General features: G+C 37.6%; 4 protein-coding genes across 4 annotated transcripts; 2 read left to right on the plus strand and 2 right to left on the minus strand.

Annotated features, from left to right (window-relative positions):
* Positions 1-79: 79 nt before the first annotated feature.
* LOC106660099 (lysM and putative peptidoglycan-binding domain-containing protein 3) lies at positions 80-1,899 on the minus strand. The gene is made up of 3 exons (XM_014382944.2): positions 1,496-1,899; positions 1,131-1,341; positions 80-1,053 (listed from the first exon to the last, which is right to left on the minus strand). The coding sequence occupies exons 1-3, from the start codon at positions 1,543-1,545 to the stop codon at positions 508-510; spliced, it is 807 nt and encodes a 268-aa protein (XP_014238430.1). The 5' UTR covers positions 1,546-1,899; the 3' UTR covers positions 80-507.
* A 123-nt stretch (positions 1,900-2,022) lies between these two features.
* On the plus strand, positions 2,023-3,318 carry LOC106660100 (bolA-like protein 3). Its single transcript, XM_014382945.2, has 4 exons — positions 2,023-2,498; positions 2,757-2,883; positions 2,956-3,044; positions 3,134-3,318. Exons 1-4 carry the CDS (start codon positions 2,457-2,459, stop codon positions 3,197-3,199), a joined length of 324 nt encoding a protein of 107 aa, XP_014238431.1. The 5' UTR covers positions 2,023-2,456; the 3' UTR covers positions 3,200-3,318.
* Positions 3,319-4,905: 1,587 nt separating this feature from the next.
* On the minus strand, positions 4,906-6,680 carry LOC106660001. Its single transcript, XM_014382812.2, has 2 exons — positions 5,542-6,680; positions 4,906-5,467 (listed from the first exon to the last, which is right to left on the minus strand). Exons 1-2 carry the CDS (start codon positions 6,338-6,340, stop codon positions 4,914-4,916), a joined length of 1,353 nt encoding a protein of 450 aa, XP_014238298.1. The 5' UTR covers positions 6,341-6,680; the 3' UTR covers positions 4,906-4,913.
* A 5,027-nt stretch (positions 6,681-11,707) lies between these two features.
* Positions 11,708-15,798, plus strand: LOC106660054. Its single transcript, XM_014382879.2, has one exon. It carries the CDS (start codon positions 12,780-12,782, stop codon positions 13,386-13,388), a length of 609 nt encoding a protein of 202 aa, XP_014238365.1. The 5' UTR covers positions 11,708-12,779; the 3' UTR covers positions 13,389-15,798.
* Positions 15,799-21,898: the final 6,100 nt, after the last annotated feature.

Raw genomic sequence — 21,898 nt, forward strand, 5'->3', positions numbered from 1 at the left:
TCAACTTGAAAAAATTTGTAGATAGTAAAGTATAAAAATTAATTACTCGCTAGAAATTTCTTGCATAATTTTATTTTTAAATTTTTTCAAAATATACATACAAAAATACAATACATACTTTGTCTAATTCATAAAATTTTACTACGGACAAGCCACAACAAACAGGAAGTATTAATGAGAATTATTAATACTAAAAGTATTTGCATTAATTACTATCAGGAACCCTAAGGCACATATTACTACTTGAATCAAAAATCTAGAACTGACTAACATAATATGTAATACATTGAATAGTGTGATTAATCATTAGAAATGTAACATGGTATTCCACCATAAAATTTCATAATCTTGGATCGAATTTTATAATGTACATTTCATGCTTATTATAATATCATATTTTAATATAATTTATAATTCTTGTATTACAAATCAGTCATTGAATCAAAAGACACACTGTTAACGTCTTGAAGGCTAATAACACTACATCACAATTTAACATCTTAAACCTCATAATGATTCAGGTGTAGAAGTTTCATGGTGATGTTTGGAAGAATTTTCAGCTATATACAATATATAAAAAATTGGCCCAGCAAAACCAAGGAGAAGTGAGAAACAAAGTAATTGAAACCAAGATAGCCCCCAATCTGCTCCAGAACATTTAAATGTATTTATAATATTATTACTTGTTCGGTGATTAATATTATCTGTAGATTCAATCAATGTATCTGTCTCTGTATCCTCTGAGAAATGAAATGGTTCATTACTTAGAGGTACTGATGGTTCTAGAGTTGAATTAAAAATAATTTTATTAATTTCAACTGCAGATGAAGTTGATACTGATGGTAGTGATGAAGAATTCATTATTTTGTTGTCTGGTTTTAATTCTACATGAGTATTTAAGACAGTTGAATTTAATTCCATTCCTTTATTGGGAATATTTTTACCAACAGTTTCAGTAAGAAGTGAAAAAGGTTGAACTGGAACTTTAATAGATTGTCTCGCATGAATTTCATTGTCATTGTGTATTTTGTTTATCCTCTTTAGTTCTGATACCTAAAATTAATAATTTATCTTAGTTACTACAGTGACACATACATTTTAAAGGCCTCTTCAATCAAGCTAGTACTTACTGTACATCTGTATTTAAGAGCTAATGCTTGGAGGGTATCATCAGTTTGTACTTGCACAATTATAACTTCTACTTTGCGAGGCCCAGAGGGATTTTTCCTTACTTTTAAAGGGTATATTTCTTCTTCACCTTCACTTTGATCATCTTCTGAGTGAAGATACACATAGTTGGGCGACCCTTCTTTTTGATTTACCCTTTGAAACGAGCTTTGCCTAAAAATAACAATGAAATTTAACACAATTAGGATAGACAGATTTAATCTGGATCAAAATAAAGAGAAACAATCGGATGAAAACAATAACATCCAAACGCTACAAGCTGTCAGAATCTTCATACAAAGAACCTAACCTACTCTGAAAACCTTACCTTGTTATTTTTAGTGGCTCGCCCGAGCCAGTGTACGATTTTTTCCTCATTTTTCCGATGTTTACATCGATGTTGTCCCCTAACGCGTTTGTTTAATTATTCATCAAAGGCGCAAATCCACGCACGTTGCGATACCCAATCATAGCAGCTCACTTTCTGTTACTCCTGTGGTTCACTTTCCGAGTCCTACATTATATATACGTAAACACATACACGTCTGCAGAATCAACAAGCAGACTTCCCACACTTACTGCTGCTGCTGATGTTGCGATATATGTATATAGTACACTGTGTGCGAAATTCTGCTGCTGCATGTTTTGCTGAGCAGAAACCCCACTGTTCTGTCTGCTGTAATATCTATAGATCATCTCGTTACGTTACGCTATTCATTTGTTACCATTCGCTCTCTTATTGTTGAGATGTTTCTATGATAGCTTGGCGCTCTCGCTCCCAAGTTCATTTGTTGATCTTTTCGGCATTGCGATTAGGAAATGAATTATCTTATCTGCTGGATCGAAATTTATTTTTACTTATTTAACATTCGTTTTACCTTGATGACTCGTCAATCTCGTCAATGAAATGATGAATGAAACGATGCAATGCATTTTTCGAAAATCGCATAATTCATATCGAGACTTGACCTTTTTTCTCATATTCCAAAAAAAGGGTTTGTCTCGTTGCGTAATGTCAAATATAGCAGAAACCTAAATCAAGCACACGTGCAGAGCAGATACGAATGCAGACAGCGATCTCAGAGACTCCCGCAGTTGCCCGGCTCTCCGCTCTGTCCGTGAGTCTGTCCGACAGCCGTCAGCCGCATACCTAGTCACGGCATGTGTATTATCGGTGCTTGCACATAACCTACGGCTTGTGTTCCACAAAATAAACAAATTCATCCGATCCCGAAGTGTTTCATCTTGATATTTTGAAGAAGTGAACACAGCAAATTGACATTAGCACAATGTTTCATCGATTTTGGTCATCGAACTCTCGCAACATTTCGGTATGTATATAACCCACCTACGTTGTAACATTAAGCAATAAAAAAATTTAGCAAGTTTTTACAATGTCTTTAGTCAAATTTGCGAGAGCTTTCATTTGAGTCAACTTGAAAAATTAATTTAACATAGATTTCGGACACATATCGTTCGGATCATTGTTTATTTTTTTCAATTTTACGGGTCGATTTTCGATGTGTATGCCTGAGTATGAGTGTACTGTATACTTCCAAGACAAAATGAAAAGAAACAAAGTTTTTCAGCTGTTGTCTCGAGTATGGAACGGACCCCAAAATTCCTTCACAGGCAAACAAGCAGAGGATAAAATGATGACAATATTAAGAGAAAAATTCCCAAAAGCTGAAATCATACAAGTGCAAGATGTGTCAGGTATGTTTATAAAATTAGTTTTGTAATATTACTTTATAACAGTAAAAGACTAATAATACTCTTTTTCATCAGGTGGTTGTGGAGCAATGTTTGAAATAAGCGTTATAGCACCAGAATTCAAGGGTTTGAATACTGTAAAACAGCACAGGCTAATTAATGAGGTATTTAAGTTAAATTTTACACAATACTGTAATAAAATAACCTTAGGTTTTTTTGTACTAATTAACTCAAATTATATTTTGAATTGCAGGTACTAAAAGAAGAAATTAAAGGTATGCATGGAATAAGGATACACACAAGTGTGCCTGATTCTTGAAGTTGTATTTATATAAGTTAAATTGGAAAGAATTTGTAAAAAGTGACTTCTAGTTAAAATTTTGTTATATGTTTGTTATTGTAATAAAAATAATTTGAACTAAATCAAATTACTTATCCAAAGCCAAAGTATTTCCTAGAAAACATAAAGAATGTCCCACATTCATTACATAGTAAAGTCATATGATTTAGATGAATTAAGTAATGAATATGTATTATAACAAATGATAATTACATGGTTATTTATTGGTTGAATCTATTCATGATCAACGACATCAAGGTAAAATTATAACTCTCGAATACTCCTATTCAATTTATATACAAACATTATAATAAAATAATTATTAAATGTTATTAGAGAAGAATGATTTAAAATCAATATTTACATCAGAAAGGGCACATTCGAACTAAGCTATAAGAACTTATTATGCTTTGATCATCAATCAATTAAGTTATGTGTTTCCATTAAATTTTTATGTAGCAAAAAACAATAATTTAAACCAAATTTAAAATATTTGTTTATCATCAAAGAAAGTATGGTAATTAAGATACAGTAATGAATATTCTCAGTTTGGTCATAAATCCAATGAGTAGATTATAGTTACAGTCATTTGAAGTTTTTGTTATGCAAATTGAAGTTATGCAAATACATTTGCAGGGGTAACAATAACAGATTGAAGTTAAAAAAAATGAATACTTATTTTGCTTAAAGAAAATTTTTCATTTTATAAAAGCAGACCAAATATTTTAGAAGATTAATTTTATTCAGTAACAAGCAAAAAATGTAGTTGCAGCATATTAGGGACTACTTGTGTGTATAACACTCTCATCAACAATAAAAATGGTACTCAGTTGACTGCAGATATAAATCATCTCCGATTACAAATTAAAAGGGGGTTATTTATAGGCCTGTACAAAAGTTATGATGATTGTCAAGGCTTTAAATTTTTGATTAATTATTATAATTTTCTATGGTCACTCTTATCACTAGTAAAGTTAGAAATTATATCGCATCTATAGATGTATTTTGCTTTCTTCATGAGTAAGCTTTAGAGTGGGTTCGAAATGGCACATTTTGAAATTAAATTAAATTTTTACATTATCATTAAAGCGCCTTTTGAAGATTTCAACATTTACGTTTAATATCATGAATAAAAAATATTAATATAAATATTGTGAGGTAGACACGTTTGTTTTCCCTCTTAAAAAATTTTATTTTTAAACACGAGTTGGTTAATACATAAAATCCACACTAAATCATATTGATCATTATATCTACTCCTGCTTCATAAGACATTCAGTGAAATAGGTCTGTAAGTGTGTAGTTGTTTATAGTACAACATTAGAAGTTTAAAAACAAAGTTCGTTGGAATTTTTATCTATGCTCAAGTAAAAAAAAGTTGTTAACCAGAGACAAAAGTTTTGTTCTGGCACCCACAAATGTTTAAATGAAAAATATGAACTGTATAGGCTTACGAGGAACTATTATTATCAAATGTTTTGGTCAGATTTTTAAATCAAGAACGAGACTGTTTTTTCTAGGTTCACTAAAGTTCTTTTTTTATTTATATAAAGAAACTACTTGAGTTTAGTAAAAAGTAGAGAATAGTTGAAAGTGAATGTTTTAATGATACTTTTTCCTTTAAATTAAAAAATAGAGTATTCAATACAATTTGATCACATGCAAATGCTGATAAACACAAGAGGGATATTTATCATTCTATTAACAGCGTTTTGCGGTATTGTTCACCTACTAACTCGTACTTCGAAATAGTTTTGAACTCTTCTGGGTTGAAGCACCTCGATTTCAATCTTACATAACTCGGTTCGAAGTCGTAATTATCGTAAGACACTTTGACGCAGGTGGTAGTCAGGCAATAACTGTCTCGATCTTCGGTAAGTCGAGTGAACCCTGCCTCCTTGGGTATGCTTTTACACTTCATATCGGGATCCAAGAATTGCTTGGCTTTTCCATCCAAACCAATTTTTATCAAGTACATGTCTGTTGAGTGACTATCGCCCTCGTTGTTGATGAGGTAAGTCATAAATCCTTCTCCCCCAGGTATATTGTAAATGGCTTGTTTAGACCCATAATGAGCCGGACGGAAGATTTCAGCTGAAAACCAGTTGATTTCTTTATCGCCGAGCTTGAACTGTGTGCATTTCATGATTGTTTCGTTGCGTCGAGCGCATATGCCGATCAATTCGTTTGTCATGGAGAGCAAAGGTGATTGTACATCTTCAATATGAGTTAAATTTTGTCTTTGACCTGGAAGCGTGAAAAATATTTCGTTATTTGAATTCAAGTTCCGAAGATAAATGAAAATTTTTTTCATCACTTACCGTTTGACTGAATATGAGCTACTGTAATCGCTGACTTTTCGGGCCAGGAACGAAATGGTTCTTCGATAAGCAAATATCCTTCTTTCAATGGAGTGACAATTTTTGCTTTACCGGAGGAAGTGAGTAAAGTATTGACTTTAGAAACAGTTCCTTCATTATCTATCGTTGCTGAGTAAATTGATGAACTATTATGGTCACTGGACTCGACAATAAACAGAACGTCGAAATCGTCTTCTCTTTTGAGATATCTCGGCTCGTCGAAACTATTCCCAAGAAAGCCAGCCGCGAATTGCCCATTTCTGGGGTAATAAAAATTTTGCACCAACTGGTCAAGATCTTTCGAAATTTTGGTCGTTTTGACTTTACAATTGGAAAAATCGACGATACTAAATCGCAGGTGGTACTTTTCGTACCAGTACCTCTCGGTATCCTCTAACCAATGCACGATCGCTCGATCCTTACCCAGAGGATCGATTCTAATGAGATCCATCGCAATGAAACTGCCGGACTCGGAGCGCAGCACGACGTTACACTCGTCCTCCTTCGGGCTACCTCCCGAGAAATCCGCCTGTACTCGACGCACAATGCATTCCTTCTCTGTTTGCTCGACGGCCCTGCCACAAATTCCGTAATAGACGGTGGTATTTTTTATGGCACTCTCACTGAACACTAAAAAATTTTCACCGATGTCGCCTTTGAACGAAAAACTACGATAGGCACTCGCAGGTGAAACTGAGCCGAGTAAGATTATGCCATGTAGAGCCGCGATGATCGCGAAAAACGTCGCAAGTGTCGACATCGTTGTTTATACTATACGTTTAGCTCTTGACTCGTTGCTTGGTAAAACGACACTAAGCTTTTACTTTTTTTCCTCGATTTTATATTCGTAAAAACGAAGAAAAAAATCAACGAACGAAACAATTAGCATACATAGTAGTAGTAACTAATTTTTCGCATTAATCAGCGATAGTCAATCGAGAGAAATACAGAGTTGTAAATTATGAATGTGATGTGAAAGAGAAGATACAACGTAGAGTTTATGGCTGTTGCCGGTGTTAAATCCTTGTATCGACTACTAAGATTATCTTTTGCCTTGAAATCGCGACAAATTATGAATAAATAAACCGAGCCAATAATTATTTTAAAATAAACATCATTATTTACCAGCGAAGAGGGCATTCAAATTTCGTACAAACCCATGACTGAACAAATTTTTATTTAAAAAATAATTATAATAACAACAATCCAATTTAAAATATGTTTTAAAACTTAGTAAGCAGTTTTTGAAATGAAAAAACGTAAAATTTTTTTAAAAATTTTGAGAGGTCAGGTTTTTTTCAACGATTGAGTGCTGCTAGAAAATTTTATTTTAGTCTTCGAAAAAATTCTGCGTCATATTACGCTAGTTTTTCATTTTTAAGACGTTTTGAGAATAAGAATATATTTTTGATAACAAATTCATAATGCGTGTAACAAATTTTAATTATGTATATTAAAATTAGTGTAAATTTATCCATCATTATTGCTGTCAATTTCGTCTAATGGGAAAAATTATTCAGTCATGACAATCGAACTGCGTGACCGAAAATAATATTATTTAAATTTCAATAATTTTTTGGATGTCCTCAAACCTGCGCACGATCGTTCGATCCTTACTCAATGGGTTGAAAATGTCGATGCTATTCACAATTGCAAAATCGTTGAATACATTTTCATTTTTGTCATCACTTTACGAGATCACATCTCTCTTGGCAGGAATATCAGTGTTCGTTTGCAAATTTATCAAAATTTTCACTAGTACGTGTTTAATCAATTCAGGGTTGCGTACCATAACAAGAAGTTTATCAGAAATCCAGTAGCCAAACTAAACGCGAGCTGCATGAACCAAGTTGAGAAAAAATGTACGGAGAGTATTGGTAGAACGCAAAATTTTGTCTGTTAAAAAAATAAATCATCACCTTGACAGTAAAAAAAGATGTTATGATACCTGTAGTTATCACGATATTCGTATAAACATAATCATATATTGGCACAATTCTTATTTCAATTTTATTCATAGAAAAACCTGAACTTGAACATCTATATCAATTTCTATATAAATGACATGCGGGGAATCAAATTGCGTTTGTATGCAAAAATTTCATCACATTTATCATGTAAGTTATCTTTACTACTCCAAAAGTTGTCTAATAGGTAGTTTCTGTGCATTTGATAGACTTTCTTCAGTGCCAACTTAAATTCGATGGAGTCTCATATTTATTGTCACGCTTATTGCTTTCGTTATTTTCAAAAACTTCGTGTAATGTTATTTGATGTCTGATTAAATTTGATCGAACTTCACATTTTTTCTTTTACTTATTGCCCCTGAAATCTTTGCAACCTTCCTGAATTGTCTTTAGGTGCAAAAGAAAATGATGTTCAAGTCCAAATTTTATCTCGCACTCGCCGCACATGTAACCTTTGCGACCTTCGTGAACTCTATTTTGGTGTCTAATCAGTGTCGATATTTCTCCAAATTTCTGCTAGCAATTGTCACATGCGTAATCTTTACAACCTTCATGAACTGTCTTTTGATGTTTTCTTAAGTTGCTTCGTACACAAAATGTCTCCTCGCAGTTATTGCATGTGTAATCTCTCCGACTTTCGTGGATCGTAATTTGGTGTTTATTCAAATCACTGCGAACCGCAAATTTTTTTTGCATTTTTCACATGCGTAGTCTTTACGACCTTCGTGGACTATTTTTTTGTGTTTGATCTGATTACTTCGATTCCCAAATTTCTTTTCGCACTTGTCACACGCATAATCTTTATGACCTTGTGAACTGGATTCTGGTGCTTGATTAAATCCGAATTTTTTCCCAATTCCTTCTCACAGTTATTGCATGCGTAATCTTTGCGACCTCCATGGACTGTTTTTTGGTACACACGTAAAGTCGATTTTAATCCAAATTTCTTTTCGCAATTTTCACATGCGAAATATTTGTGAACCTTGTGGACCGACTTTTGATGCAAAAGCAATTTCCATTTATTTCCAAATTTCCTCTTGCACATATCGCATGTAAAATCTTTACCACCGTCATGTACTATCCTTTGATGTCTGATCCAAGTATTTTGTCGTCCAAATTTCTTCTCGCATTTATCGCATGCGTAATCTTTCCGACTTTAATCGTGGACTGTCATTTGGTGCATTAGTAAATGATGTTTAAGTCCAAATTTTTTCTCGCATTTGTCGCATGCGAAATCTTTGCAACCATCGTAAACTGTTTTCAAGTGCAAGAATAAATGACCTTTATGGTCGAATTTCTTCCCGCAACTGTCACATGAATAAGCTCTTAAAACTTCATGAACTATCGTTAGGTGGACGAGCAAATGCGATTTTTTTCTAAACTTCTCTTCGCATTTGGTCCATGTGAAATCTTTGTGATCCTCATGGACTATATTTATGTGCAAACGCAAACTCTGTTTATTTCCGAATCTCTTCGCGCATCTTTCACATAAGTAATCTTTGAAAACTTCGTGGAATATTTTTTTGTGACTTATTAATTTGATTTATTTTCAAATTTTCTCTTGCACTTGTCGCATACAAAATCTAGCGACCTTTGTGCATTGATATCTGGTGTCTACTCAAATGACTTCGGAACTGAAATTTTTTTTCACACTTGTCGCATGCGTAATCTATCTCGTCATTATCGCGAGTTGAGTCTCGGTGTGTTATCATATTTGATTTTAGTGAAAATGTCTCCTGGTAGATATCACAAACGTATTTTTTTTCGTCGAAAACTACAGTGTCGTGTTCACTTGAACTATCTTTCTTTCTTTCTTTCTTAGACAACTTCCTTGGATTCCTTTTCTCTTTTATCCATTATGATCTTTCAATTGAATAATGAATCCCTCAATTCAGTGCTACACAAATTTAATAAGTAAAATTTATCTTCTGATATTAAGACTTCTTTCATCGGGAAAGACAACATTCAAACTAATTTGTTTTTATAATTATGATCAGTGGGTTGAGGCACTATGTTAAAATAGTTTATAATAATATTGTTTACGATTAAGTTACCTAATTATCTGTTTACATATTATAATAATATTTGACCCAGTTAAAATTTTTTTTATTAAGATTTTTTCGAGGTTTTTTTGGACTAAATTACGTACTTTATATCGCTCTATCTGTGCATTGGCAGTTATTTTATCTCTGTATTTAAAATTTTTGTCAAGAAAATCTACATATATTCAGACTCAATGTCAAACGCAGGTTACAGAATCCGATCACCTGTTGCAGTTATTTTCTACGAAAACCGTCGACTCACTTTGAGATAACAGCAATTTCCGCTACTTCTTAAACTTAATATTTTTTGATGTAATAAATAATTCTTAACTTAGAACTTAGCAATTGAAAGTCCAAGTTTTACTTCAAAAGTAAAAGCAGGTTACAAATTTAAAATATTAATATATCGTCGCTTCTGATTGATATGAAAAAATTTTCAAGTTATCACTGCTGCAGTATGCATTATAAATCGGCATTGCTGAACACAGCTGTATGTATTTTCATTCATTAAATATTACATTCTATGAAAGAATTTAATTTAAATTGGTCAGGGATAAATAACGTTTGTTTTAGAAAAAGAAATTTTTTTGCTTCGTTTTTATCAACGATTCTTTATCGATTTTACGCCACTTTCAACAAATTCACTTTAGATATTCATAATCACGGAGGAGGGGGGGGGGGGGGGGGNGGGGGGGGGGGGGGGGGGGGGGGGGGGGGCGCAATACATCAAAAAAAGTAGGTGGGATCTCGTCGCTCCATCAGATACGAAAACTCTTTGAGCCATCTGACTATAATTACTGCAGCTTCTGAGAAACGTTACTGTCGGTCCGTTAATATGACAATTCAATTCATTCTATTGCTTAGTCAATGTGGAAGATTCTATTTGGTTGTGACGATTTGAATAAATGTTTTTGTTCAAATGTCATGGCTTGTTGTGTATCTGGAAAAAGAGTATATTGATATTTGACTTTCAAATGCTCTGTTTAGATATTTGAGAACCTTTACTATCTGATAAATGAACATGATATGCATTTCATTAAATTTAAAGTCATCTTTCCATAATACGCTTATGAAATGAATTTATATAATACACTAATCAAATTAAATACTGATACACTTTCTAAATTGGTAACGTACTTAGGAAGCTGTAAAAGAAATTCGAATAAATTCATAATTCTTGTGTGAGCGTTAGGTTGCACGCTACTGAGAACTGATGCATCAAACACGTGAAAGGACAGCCCAACAAAAAATTGTATGCATTCGAGTACCCGCTTCGTTTTTCAAATTCGGGCATTATGGAATTTTCCATTTCCAACGCGTACACTGTACACCCGCCGGGTTAGATACTCGGACCTCGAAAATTTGAGATCGATTACTCGCTTCCTTCACTGCGCAGCGTCCGTCGTAAATATGTAGTCACACGCTGTTGTTTATAAACAGTGAAGGAAGCAACTAATCGATCTCAAATTTTCGAGGTCCGAGTATCTAACCCGGCGGGTGTACACGTACCCACGTGTGAGAGTTTAAATATCGGAACACGATTCAGGGCTCTACATTCATTACCATTCGAAATTTCTGACTTCTGCTAGTGAATATAAACAATAACAAAAGCGCATGCGCCTCCGTTTTCTACATATATGCATTAAAATACACGTCACACTCGCTACATGATGCAGAATATACGTATATGTATCAAATTCAGATTAACTATGTATATTATATACATGCGCACATGTACACACACGCACACGTGTCAGCGCGGACCAAAACAATAATAATAAAGCCGTGCTGCTGCAGCGCTGGTTGTTTTCATTGGGCTCCCGACGTGTCCCCGATGCGTTGTGTATATTTCAGTTCTCCCCTCTCCTCGTCCAACACGTACACGTCAGCGTACTATATAACACGACTGGCGCATGTGTATAAGTATTTGTATACAAGACGAACCAACGGAGTTTACAACGCCAACACAAGCCCGCGTGTATCAATATACGAACCCAGCACACACAGACATTCGCAAGAACGCGAGAGTGAGGCAAAGTACCGAGAGAGTGGGGATCGAGTTCACAATTCCGTATTGGATTCGTACCCTCGACCGACGCGCAAATTTCTCCTTCAGTGTCTTGCCGCTACATGCTGCAGAAACATCGGTCGGAGAGCCAGAGCTGAGAGCCCCACGCATAACAAACACACAGACATAGACACACACACACACACACACAAGCTCAACTTCTTCTTGTGTTTACGTCTCTCTCACTCTCTCCTCGACGACGCTTGCTCTGTTTTGCTCGCGAACACATCGGAGCGGGGCTTTGTTTATCCTTCCCCCTCCACCACATTCATAATAATAGTAATAATAATAATACCCGAGCAGAGCAGCAGCACAAGTCTGGCAGCTGTATCTGTGTGTGAGTGCGCGCGTTTCTCTCTCACTCTTTATCGCATACTTTACGTGCGCTGCAGTATACCTACCACGGCAGTAGTAGTGTTATTGTGTGCTAGCCAGAGGCACAGGCTGCAGCAGCGAATTGCGCAACATACACAGACACCTATATACACTACATTCAGGTGTTAGTAAAGAGCAGCAGCATCGCACGGCCAAAACAATCGACGACGCATCGCGTGTAAACAAATTGTCGTTGTTTTCGTCTCCCATCCGTGTGTCTCTGTGTGTACGGCGGCGGCTCTGTTTATTATGTGCAGCGCCCGTCAATCGCGCCAGTCGAAGTGAGAATTCGTCGCATCGAGGACGTGCGCTCACGATTCGAGATTGATCATCATCATCATCACAATCGTCGTCATTGTAGCTAGAGCTGCGCTCCGTTGTACCGCACTGAGCCGTGAGAGAAAGAGAGGAACTTCTCTCGCGTTCGTGTGTGTATGTGAGTGGTAGTGGTGGTGGTGGTGGTGGTGGTAGTGGCGATAGTGAGTGTGCGTGTCTGGCGCTCGTAGCTCGAAAGAGAGAGAGAGAGAAAGAGAGATATCGCCATTGAAGCTGGCACTGCACACATATACACTGACTCACGGGCGGGAGTAATACTACGTACGACAGCGCACTGGTGTCGTCCAAGCGTACGCGACGTAAACACACCAGTACTACTACAGCCGCCGCTGTGACTACTACTCAGTCCACCAACTACTACTACGCTTACGCGCGTCGCAGTATTCCATAATAACAACACAAGAAGTAATTATGCCGAGTGCTGACGAGTCCAACAGCAGCCCTTCGTACTTGATCGAGGTGATGCCCGCCGAGGTGACGAGCTATCATCGCCAGACGACACAGTCGACACAGACGTTCAACTCCAGAGACGTCGACTGCCTCGTGACGAGGCTCAAGAAGAATCTCAGGCTGAGCAATCAGCAGCAGCAGCTCAAGTCGTCGCGCCCGAGCATGCAGCAGAGGCTACGTCGCCCGACGCCCTACAGACTGCCCACCAGCAGATGCCCGAGCGAGCCGCCGAGCTTCTCGCGCTACCGGCAGCGGGTGCTCGACGTACGTCACGTCGAGGACTCGCTCGACTCGTTCGAGCACTTTCAAAGTCTGCTGCGCCAGGGCGCGCTCATCAAGGAGGCTGTGAAGAGGCTGCGCTCCAGCAACGACGAGCTCTCGTCGACGGGCATCATGGGCCTCGACGACGAGCGCGAGGACGACGAAGGCGCCAGCGTCAAGTGCTTTCTCGGAGCGAGCATCTGCAACAGCACGACGACCATCGGTTCGAGCAGTCCCAACAGCAGCGACAACGACGACGAGGACTGCTGCCAAGACGACGAGGTAACCGGACTCATGTGTTTGATGTAAGAGAGGAGCATCCACAGGCGGAGTTCGTCTTCGACCAGCGACCGACATCATCGTCTACGACTTACATATTATGTGTGCGCGATGTGCGAGTGCGATGATTGTTTGTGTGTATACACGGTGCTTGCATAGTGTGTGTGCAATAGAGCGCGCGGCGCTGCAAAGCTCATACGGACACACATACACATTGTGGCAAAAAAGAAAGTGTCGCGTTCTCTGTGTGCTTACGCTCAGCGAAATTGTGCAGCTGATCCGTGTATGTGTGCGAATGTTTGTGCGAGTGTATACACGAAGTGTGCAAAGGACACTGCGCGCGCGTGATTGATGTTATTCTCTCTCTCTCACTGCGAGAGAGTCGTCGTTTCTCTGTGTGTTGCAGTGCATGTGCGAGTGTGTGTTGTGTGCGAGCAGCAAAACTTCCACACAGACGCATTACTCCGACATATCGTGTATACGGCCATCGCATGCGCGTACACATGAAAACGTATACTTTACACACGTACCGTGTGTTATTGCAACGCGTGTATATGTGCATCCATACGAGCGGCCTCCCCGTGTCTGCGTTCTTCGCAGCGCATTCGTACACACAAACACGCACACTCGCGCGCACTCTTTGGCACTTTTCGTTTACAATACGCATTGTGTTATATTAGTCATCTCTCTTTGAAAAAGAAAAAAAATATAAATTAAAAGAAGGAAAAACTGTGCGTTATCATCTCTCGACGATAATAATGATGTCGTTGTCGTCGCGCCGAGAGGATCTTCTCCTCGTTGTAAATTCTAAATATAAACAAACGTAAGAATTTTCATCAAAAATTAAACGGTCTGTGTGTATAACTTCAAGGCGCTTCGCTCGCTTGGCGCTTGTTCCGCGACAGCCCGCGAGTCGTGTTGACAAACAAAAGAGGAGCGCGGAGCTGGAACGTTCGATAAGGAGCTCTATATATACAATGCGTCGTCGTCCTTTTCATACGTGAAATCGACTTTTTCATTAAATACATAAAAAAAATATAATTGTCTCGAATTACAAAAAAAAATTGTTTGATCATGCTATTACGATTGCGTAGTTTCGAGACATCACAAATGGCGTTAGTCTTCTCTCGATGTTGTGTTGTAAAAAGTAAGAAAAACACACACAAACACAAAACTTAAAACTCTGATTCAGTGTATTATTACCATCGAAATAATAATGATAGATAGAAATTTATTTAATAAAAATAACAAAAAAAGGAAACCGCGAAATGAAATTTCTGCTTCGTTTTACAAGTTTTATTGTAATTGTCAGTAGTTGTCGCACGAAACATTTTTTCTTTTTTATTGTACTATTTCGCTCCACAAAATAAGGTAACGGTCATTATCTGTACAAATAAATGAGTGATGTACGATGTACAAAAAGAAGAAGAAAAAAATTTAATAACTAAGGCGAGGCACATAAACATACAAACACACACACAAACAAGTTTGACGCGATCAGAGCGTATCGATGTGTGTCTCCTCTATATTGATAATATAATAGTGCGGTATATTCTAACGTGTACTACGGTGCATTTATCAATGTGGCTAAGTTCAAATAATCTCACGTTTGGTGCAAATCGCGAATGAATGAATCTGAATGTATGGATGAGGGAAATGTTTAGGATTTTTCAATTACTATTTTATTTTTCATTAGGTATTTCGAATTGTAAAGAATTTGTAAAATTTACTAGGGAACGACCGAACACGACTGGTGTTATATTTTGGGTAATCGATTATCGTTAAGATGTGTTTACATATATTACGAATGTTTATTATGTATTAACATGCTTAATGCGAGCGTTGGGCGTCGGGTCGATCCCTGGCGAGTGTTCGACAGAGTCGTTATATTACGTAACAATTCCTATTCACGTCTTTTTTTTCTCCATATATATTATATGAAGATAATGCATATTGTGATCACGAGAGAGAAAAAAAGAAGAAGATACAAAACAAACAAGTGCTTCTCTACTATTATTTCATAATTTAAATTTAATCAGCGTTCAGTTATTATTCGTCATTCATAATAATTTTCTTTAATGTTATGGTAGATAGCGAGTTTTATAAAAAAGTGTAATATATCCTATTGATTGGTCATCCGGCGTCGTGCATAGGATCGAGCCTATGCGCTACAGTAGGTTATATTATTGTAAATATTGATGATATATGTAATAGTCGAAGTTGTTATAAAAAATGTATAATGATTAAAAAGAAAATCACACCCTAAACGGTTATAATCTGTACACACATCTGTGAAGCTTCTTTAAAAAAAACCGACAAGTATTAAAAAAAAACAAAAAAAAACAAAAAGTTGCAAATCGAATATCAACATATGTAATAACTTTACCTAGGATCTTTTTTAATTTACTTATTAAATGAAAAACAAATTGAGTTAAAAAAAGCCAGTCATTTTTTATTTACAAAATACCTTTTCCACATTTTCTTTACCAGTAATACTATATCAACAGCTTTACAGACGTCATCGATCGACGCAAATCTCACGGATTATTCTGTTCGTTTCGTATGTAGTTTGACGTGCACATGCAGCGCAATGAAATGTAAAACGTGTTTACGTGTATAATACATTATATCTGCAGGCAGCAGAGGTGGAGGTGCACCAGTAAGAAAAAGCAAAACAAAAACAAAACACCGTGACAAGATTATTCAGTCCGTGAGAGCTATCTTAGCGGAAAGTCCATCTACAATTGCGCGTCCTTATTTCAAGTGCGATATAGCTCATGCAAAAGTCCATGTATAACAGACACACACAAGCTCAGCCGATTTGCCCTGGATTTTGTACCTGATATTTTTGCACAAGGAGCCGTCGTCGTCTCGTTGCGCAAAGCCTCACGTGGCTCACGCATGATTGCGACGTCGACGACGACGCGCCGTACTCGCGCACGGGTCATAATGATCGCGCAGCAACAGCTACAGCCACAGCTCGTTAAAAATTTTTCATTCTTCTAACGAGACGTTAATTAACGACGAATATGTACACATACGCTCGGGTACACGCGTACCTATATGTACGTACGACTCCACTTAATGGTTCGCGCAAGTAATGCCCCGCGCGCGCGTGTAACACGTGGAGTTCGCGCGAGCCGATGCTCCCGATTTCCGATTCAGGTTGAAATTCGAATTTTAAACGACTCTCTTATACCTTTTCGTGTGCGTCGGCGACTGTGTACAATTTTTACGAACTACACGCGATGCATTGAAATGGTAGTTAATTATCACTTGTAACCTCCTCGGCTCGTTGCTATGTCAACATATAGTCGTCTTCTGCTTATTTTGGAAACATCAGCTTCTTTGGACATTTTCGTATGCTGCTGCGATAAAAATAAAAACATGTCAATACCGAAAATTGGCGAGACCTTGCCCTCCGTACTGTGCTCAGGGTATTCCGTCTCTATTTAATATATCGTAATTTGAAATGCGAGATGTAAAAGGTCGTAGTAATTTTTTATCTACAAAACTTTGAACAGGCTTTAATGTTATTTAGATCGATAGTTTGGTTGGTGTATGTGCTATCTACAATATTACCCTCTTCTATATAAACCAAAATTAGCTCGCTTATAAGTGAAGACAAATTAAGAAGAGCTCCGTAAATACGCCGAATCAAGTTTTTTTCCGTTGACAAAAAAAAAGAAGAAGTTAATGTATCAAGCATGAACTCAGGTCTCTCTTCGCGTATATGAGCAATTCTCTAAATGAAACGCATTTTTTGAGGTAGAATCGCGGCAAATTTTTTTTTCAACCTACGCGGATACGGACCCCCGGGAAATGTTTTTGGGGGTCCTAGGAACATGTAACCACGTAGGAACCATTGAAATTTCAATAGTGCTTACTTTTATAGCTACTTTTGTGATTTAGAGGACGAAAAATCATGTTTTTTCGTAAATGCGGCTAGTTACTCGATTTCCAAGTCGTTGAAAAAGTATCGAAACTCATCTGAAAAATTTAACTAACTACTGTAATCGATAGGAAATTTTCTCAGCTTTCCAATGGTGCTATCAGATTTTCCCACAATTTGCTCATTCACCGAGAAAATCGCCATCAAACATGCCAAGCTAAATATCTCGAAAAACTCGGTACGGAAAAAGTGATCTTTGAGGTTTATTTTCGATTTTTCTTCGTGAAAATGAAATTTATCGGAAAATCTGACTACACCATAAGAAAGCTGAGGAAATTTTCTATCGAAAGCATATCTTCATTTATTTTTTGAGTCGAATTACAATGTTATACATGGGAATTTCTTTTACGTTGTTCGCTGTTTTCTGTTTCCAAGCTGATTCAGCGCGGTCACGAGGTTTTCGGCTCGCTACAATGAAAACTAGCTCGTAAATTCCACTGAAAAAATAAATGAAAATATGATTTCGATAGGAAATTTCCTCAGCTTTCTTATGGTGCATTCAGTTTTTCCGAAAAATCTCATTTTCAACAGGAAAAATCAAAAATAAACCTCAAAGATCACTTTTTCCGTACCGAGTTTTTCGAGATATTTAGCTTGGCATGTTTGATGGCGATTTTCTCGGTGAATGAGCAAATTGTGGGAAAATCTGATAGCACCATTGGAAAGCTGAGAAAATTTCCTATCGATTACAGTAGTTAGTTAAATTTTTCAGATGAGTTTTGATACTTTTTCAACGACTTGGAAATCGAGTAACTAGCCGCATTTACGAAAAAACATGATTTTTCGTCCTCTAAATCACAAAAGTAGCTATAAAAGTAAGCACTATTGAAATTTCAATGGTTCCTACGTGGTTACATGTTCCTAGGACCCCCAAAAACATTTCCCGGGGGTCCGTATCCGCGTAGGTTGAAAAAAAAATTTGCCGCGATTCTACCTCAAAAAATGCGTTTCATTTAGAGAATTGCTCATATATGTATGTAAATATTCGTTGAGAAATATCACGCCGAAGTTCAGTCTATATTATTCCCTTAGCGATACAAAAGTTTTCATGGACTGATGATAAGCGACATCGTGTACAATGATATACGGTGTACAAGAATTATCATAATAGCGATACGTGAATTCGAGCGTATACTTCTCTTTGTGAAAATTTAAAACAAAGCGCCTATGTGTGCGATCGTCGATTCGATTGTTTAACATAGTGGAGCATATGATCAATAAAAAGACAAAAAAATAGAGACTAAGTTTGCTTTGCGAGCGATTTTGTGCTTTTCAAATTACCCTGTACTTGTTTGCCGTCAAATTGCATGTTACACACAGTGAATTTTATAACATTTTATTGATGTTCAAAAAGCGTCCTTTATTTCAATGATGCTCTTTACCATATCGATTTCAGCTATTTTCAAGTGCTCTTGCGTACAGCACGACTCAATATAAATATGACTCAACTACTTTTTTCTGTGTTTACCATAATATTATTATTTTGGTACGCCGTTTGTGACACACTTGCCGCTCTCGTTTCGAGGGGAACATTTTGAAAACTCCGAACTTCGAATATTACATAAAAAAAACCCGGCAATGCTAGGAAACCGCGAACAAAATTTCAATTTGAATAATTTTTTATCAATGATAAATAACGATATCAGCTAAATCCATCCAATTAATCATTACAGGATGAAACGTACGAGAAAATAATATACTAAACGTAGATCAAAAATCAACTTTCATCTTAACCAACAGGAATTCAGCGTGTTGAAAGAAACCGAAGTCGTGTTACTCAATCATCGCATAACAACTTTAAATCGAAACCTCCATTCAGATACCGTCAATTCATTCATTATCTAATATCCTATTTTTTTTATATATAATCAACACGCGATACAGTATCGCGCCGAAGCATCAGAACAGTAATGTAAACAATCGATTCCAGATGCGAGTATTTATAGTTTTTTTCCTACATATCGAGCCGCGTAATATTTCGAAGCCACACGTGCTGGGTATATTATAATTCGCACAGCATTTCGGAGACGATTCGCGCGCGCATAAGGTACTCGGGGGCCGGTTTTTTTTGTGCCAGCGCCTCGACATGAGACCTCGAATATTTCATGTGCCTTGCAAACCACTACGCGGCTCGCAACGCGCTGCTTTTCTGAGTAAACATTTTTTCTTTATTCACACGCACTGGCGGCATGAGCACCGCGCGCGAGCGCGTCGGAGCCAGTCGGCAGCGCGCGGAGAGTCCCTCATTCCTTCTTTCTGTCTCTCTCTCTTTTCAAGGTATACACACACATACACACACATACTTCTTTATATTCTTTCTTTTCCCGATGGTACGGGAGAGAGAGAGAGAGAGAGAGGCCCTTTTGTGTTGAACTGCTATATACGTTGTGCTCCGAAGCGTTAGCGCGGCTTGGAAGAGCGAGCAAAGGATGAACCGCCCACTTATACGCGAATATATGTATACTCCAATATACGTATACATTGAATCGTTTCCTTCGCCGCTTCTCGATTTTTATTATACTTTTTGCGGTTCAAATTACTAGACTCGGCGTTTGTGTGTACGTATACGAGTGGTGAAAATGCGCGCTATTTCTTTTTTTGTCTCCTGACGAAGATAAAAATTCGATCTTTTTTCATTTAAAAAACTTTTGAGTGCATTCTTGTAAAATTAACACAATGGCCAGGTTTAAAGGAGCTCTCTTGCGCGCGCGGTAGCTTCGAGCTCATGGCATACTTTGTCACACTCCGGGTGTATGTGTGCGTGTGCGCGTACATCCAAAGCTCGTCGCGAGAAAGTTTACACCCAAAAATTGCGCGTCGAAAGCAGAATTTCATTACAAGAGCCTCTGACACACCATCGCCAACAACGTGTGTGTACACTCACACACGTTCATTTACTTGCCGTACTGAGTACAGGCACAAATATCTCCGACGAGCACACTCACGGGGAGCAACAGCAGCAGCAGCGCATGTGTAACTCGAGTATATATTTTGTACGCCCGAACCGAAGTTCGTTGCTGTGGCATCCGATATACACAAAAGCGATGAGGCACACAGGGAGATTCCACGGCGCGTATGTAGCATACGTACAGAAAAAGCGCGGGGCACAGAAGTATAGTAGCACGAGAGAGCACGTGTATCCCGAGTGCTCAGAAGAAGACAAAATTCGTTTATACACACGCACGAATTTCGTATTTATATACACAGTCGGCTCGCTCTCTCGCTCGCTCCAACTAGCTTGGTACACGTGTTTTTATTTCCATGCTAATGTATCTCTCCCGCGTTCCCATTTTTTGTTTGTGTGTGTCTTTTTCGTAACGACCGAGGCGTATTATGATGGAGAGACGCCTCGAAAAGCGGATAGTGGGACGCCATGACTTTTCTTTTTGTGAATAGAATGATGTTGATATCGACTTTTAAATGAGATACGTCATTGTCGGATAAAAATGCGATTATGAATAATAATAGCATCTTCGTGTTTTATCTTCAAAACACCGTGTTTAGTCTAACTATGCGAGATCTTCGAAATTATCTAATACGGCTCAGTTTCCAACCAAACTTGCTCCGAAATCGATACTCGAAGAGGAAGAAATAGCTCGCCTAGCACACGGAGAGTCGATGATCCAACGACTTTTCGACGCAAACTTGATGATACTCTTAATCATATCGAGACGAAAATATTTATTTTTAAACTCGCACTCCGTTATGAGTGAGTATAATATGTATATATCGAACTTATAGAGGTACAATCTGTAATATTACCGCTTGATTCGACTATATAACATCTCGAGCGAGCGTTGTTTGCTCAAGGTTGTTTACATTTTTTGGAGTACAATGAACCTATCGCGGAACACACACACCACACATCGCCGCGTGTAATCTTGTTTTGACTCTTTTTTCGAACAAGACAAAACTTATGTACGAGAATAGCTTCAATTTTTATTTTTGCTCATTTTAATTATTGCACACAAATATGTCTGCGATCCTCGTTGTCTTCGTCGCGTCGACGTTGCGCTGCTGTTTGCGTCTCGCAACGTCACACTACACAAGCACGAGTAGCTGCAGAGGCAGCAGCAACGACGCGCGTAATCGTCGCACGAGTCGTTCATAAATACACATTGCACAATGTTGTATATAGCTGCCGACGACTATCGTCGAGCTTATATTGCCAAACGATCATCGGTGACAATCATAATACAATCGTTTTCAAAGTGCATGTAATTACATACGTACAAAGTTTTTTTATGCCTATGCGTTTATCGATAACTATGTTATTCAATAAATCCACCATTCGATTTTAACAGCGAGACATTCGGAAAAATTCAAGAATCATGTTTTGAAGTGGCTATCTGAGCTTAGAATGGGATATTTAACTTGCTGCTCCGAAATACTTTTGACGTCGACTTCCCATGGGAGATTCACGTTTACTAACTTTTCTCGGGATTTCTTCTAAATATTTTCCCGCCTCGTGTTTACGAAAGCACGTAATGCACCTTTCATTTTCTATTTATATCTTTATTGGATCTACATCACACTTGCTCCTATCGATGAGGCATGATACTAATTAATCTGGGCTTCGTATCTAATT

Source organism: Trichogramma pretiosum, unplaced genomic scaffold (assembly GCF_000599845.2).
Source record: "Trichogramma pretiosum strain Unisexual culture from Peru unplaced genomic scaffold, Tpre_2.0 scaffold18, whole genome shotgun sequence".
In the NCBI taxonomy this organism is placed as follows: Eukaryota; Metazoa; Arthropoda; class Insecta; order Hymenoptera; family Trichogrammatidae; genus Trichogramma; species Trichogramma pretiosum.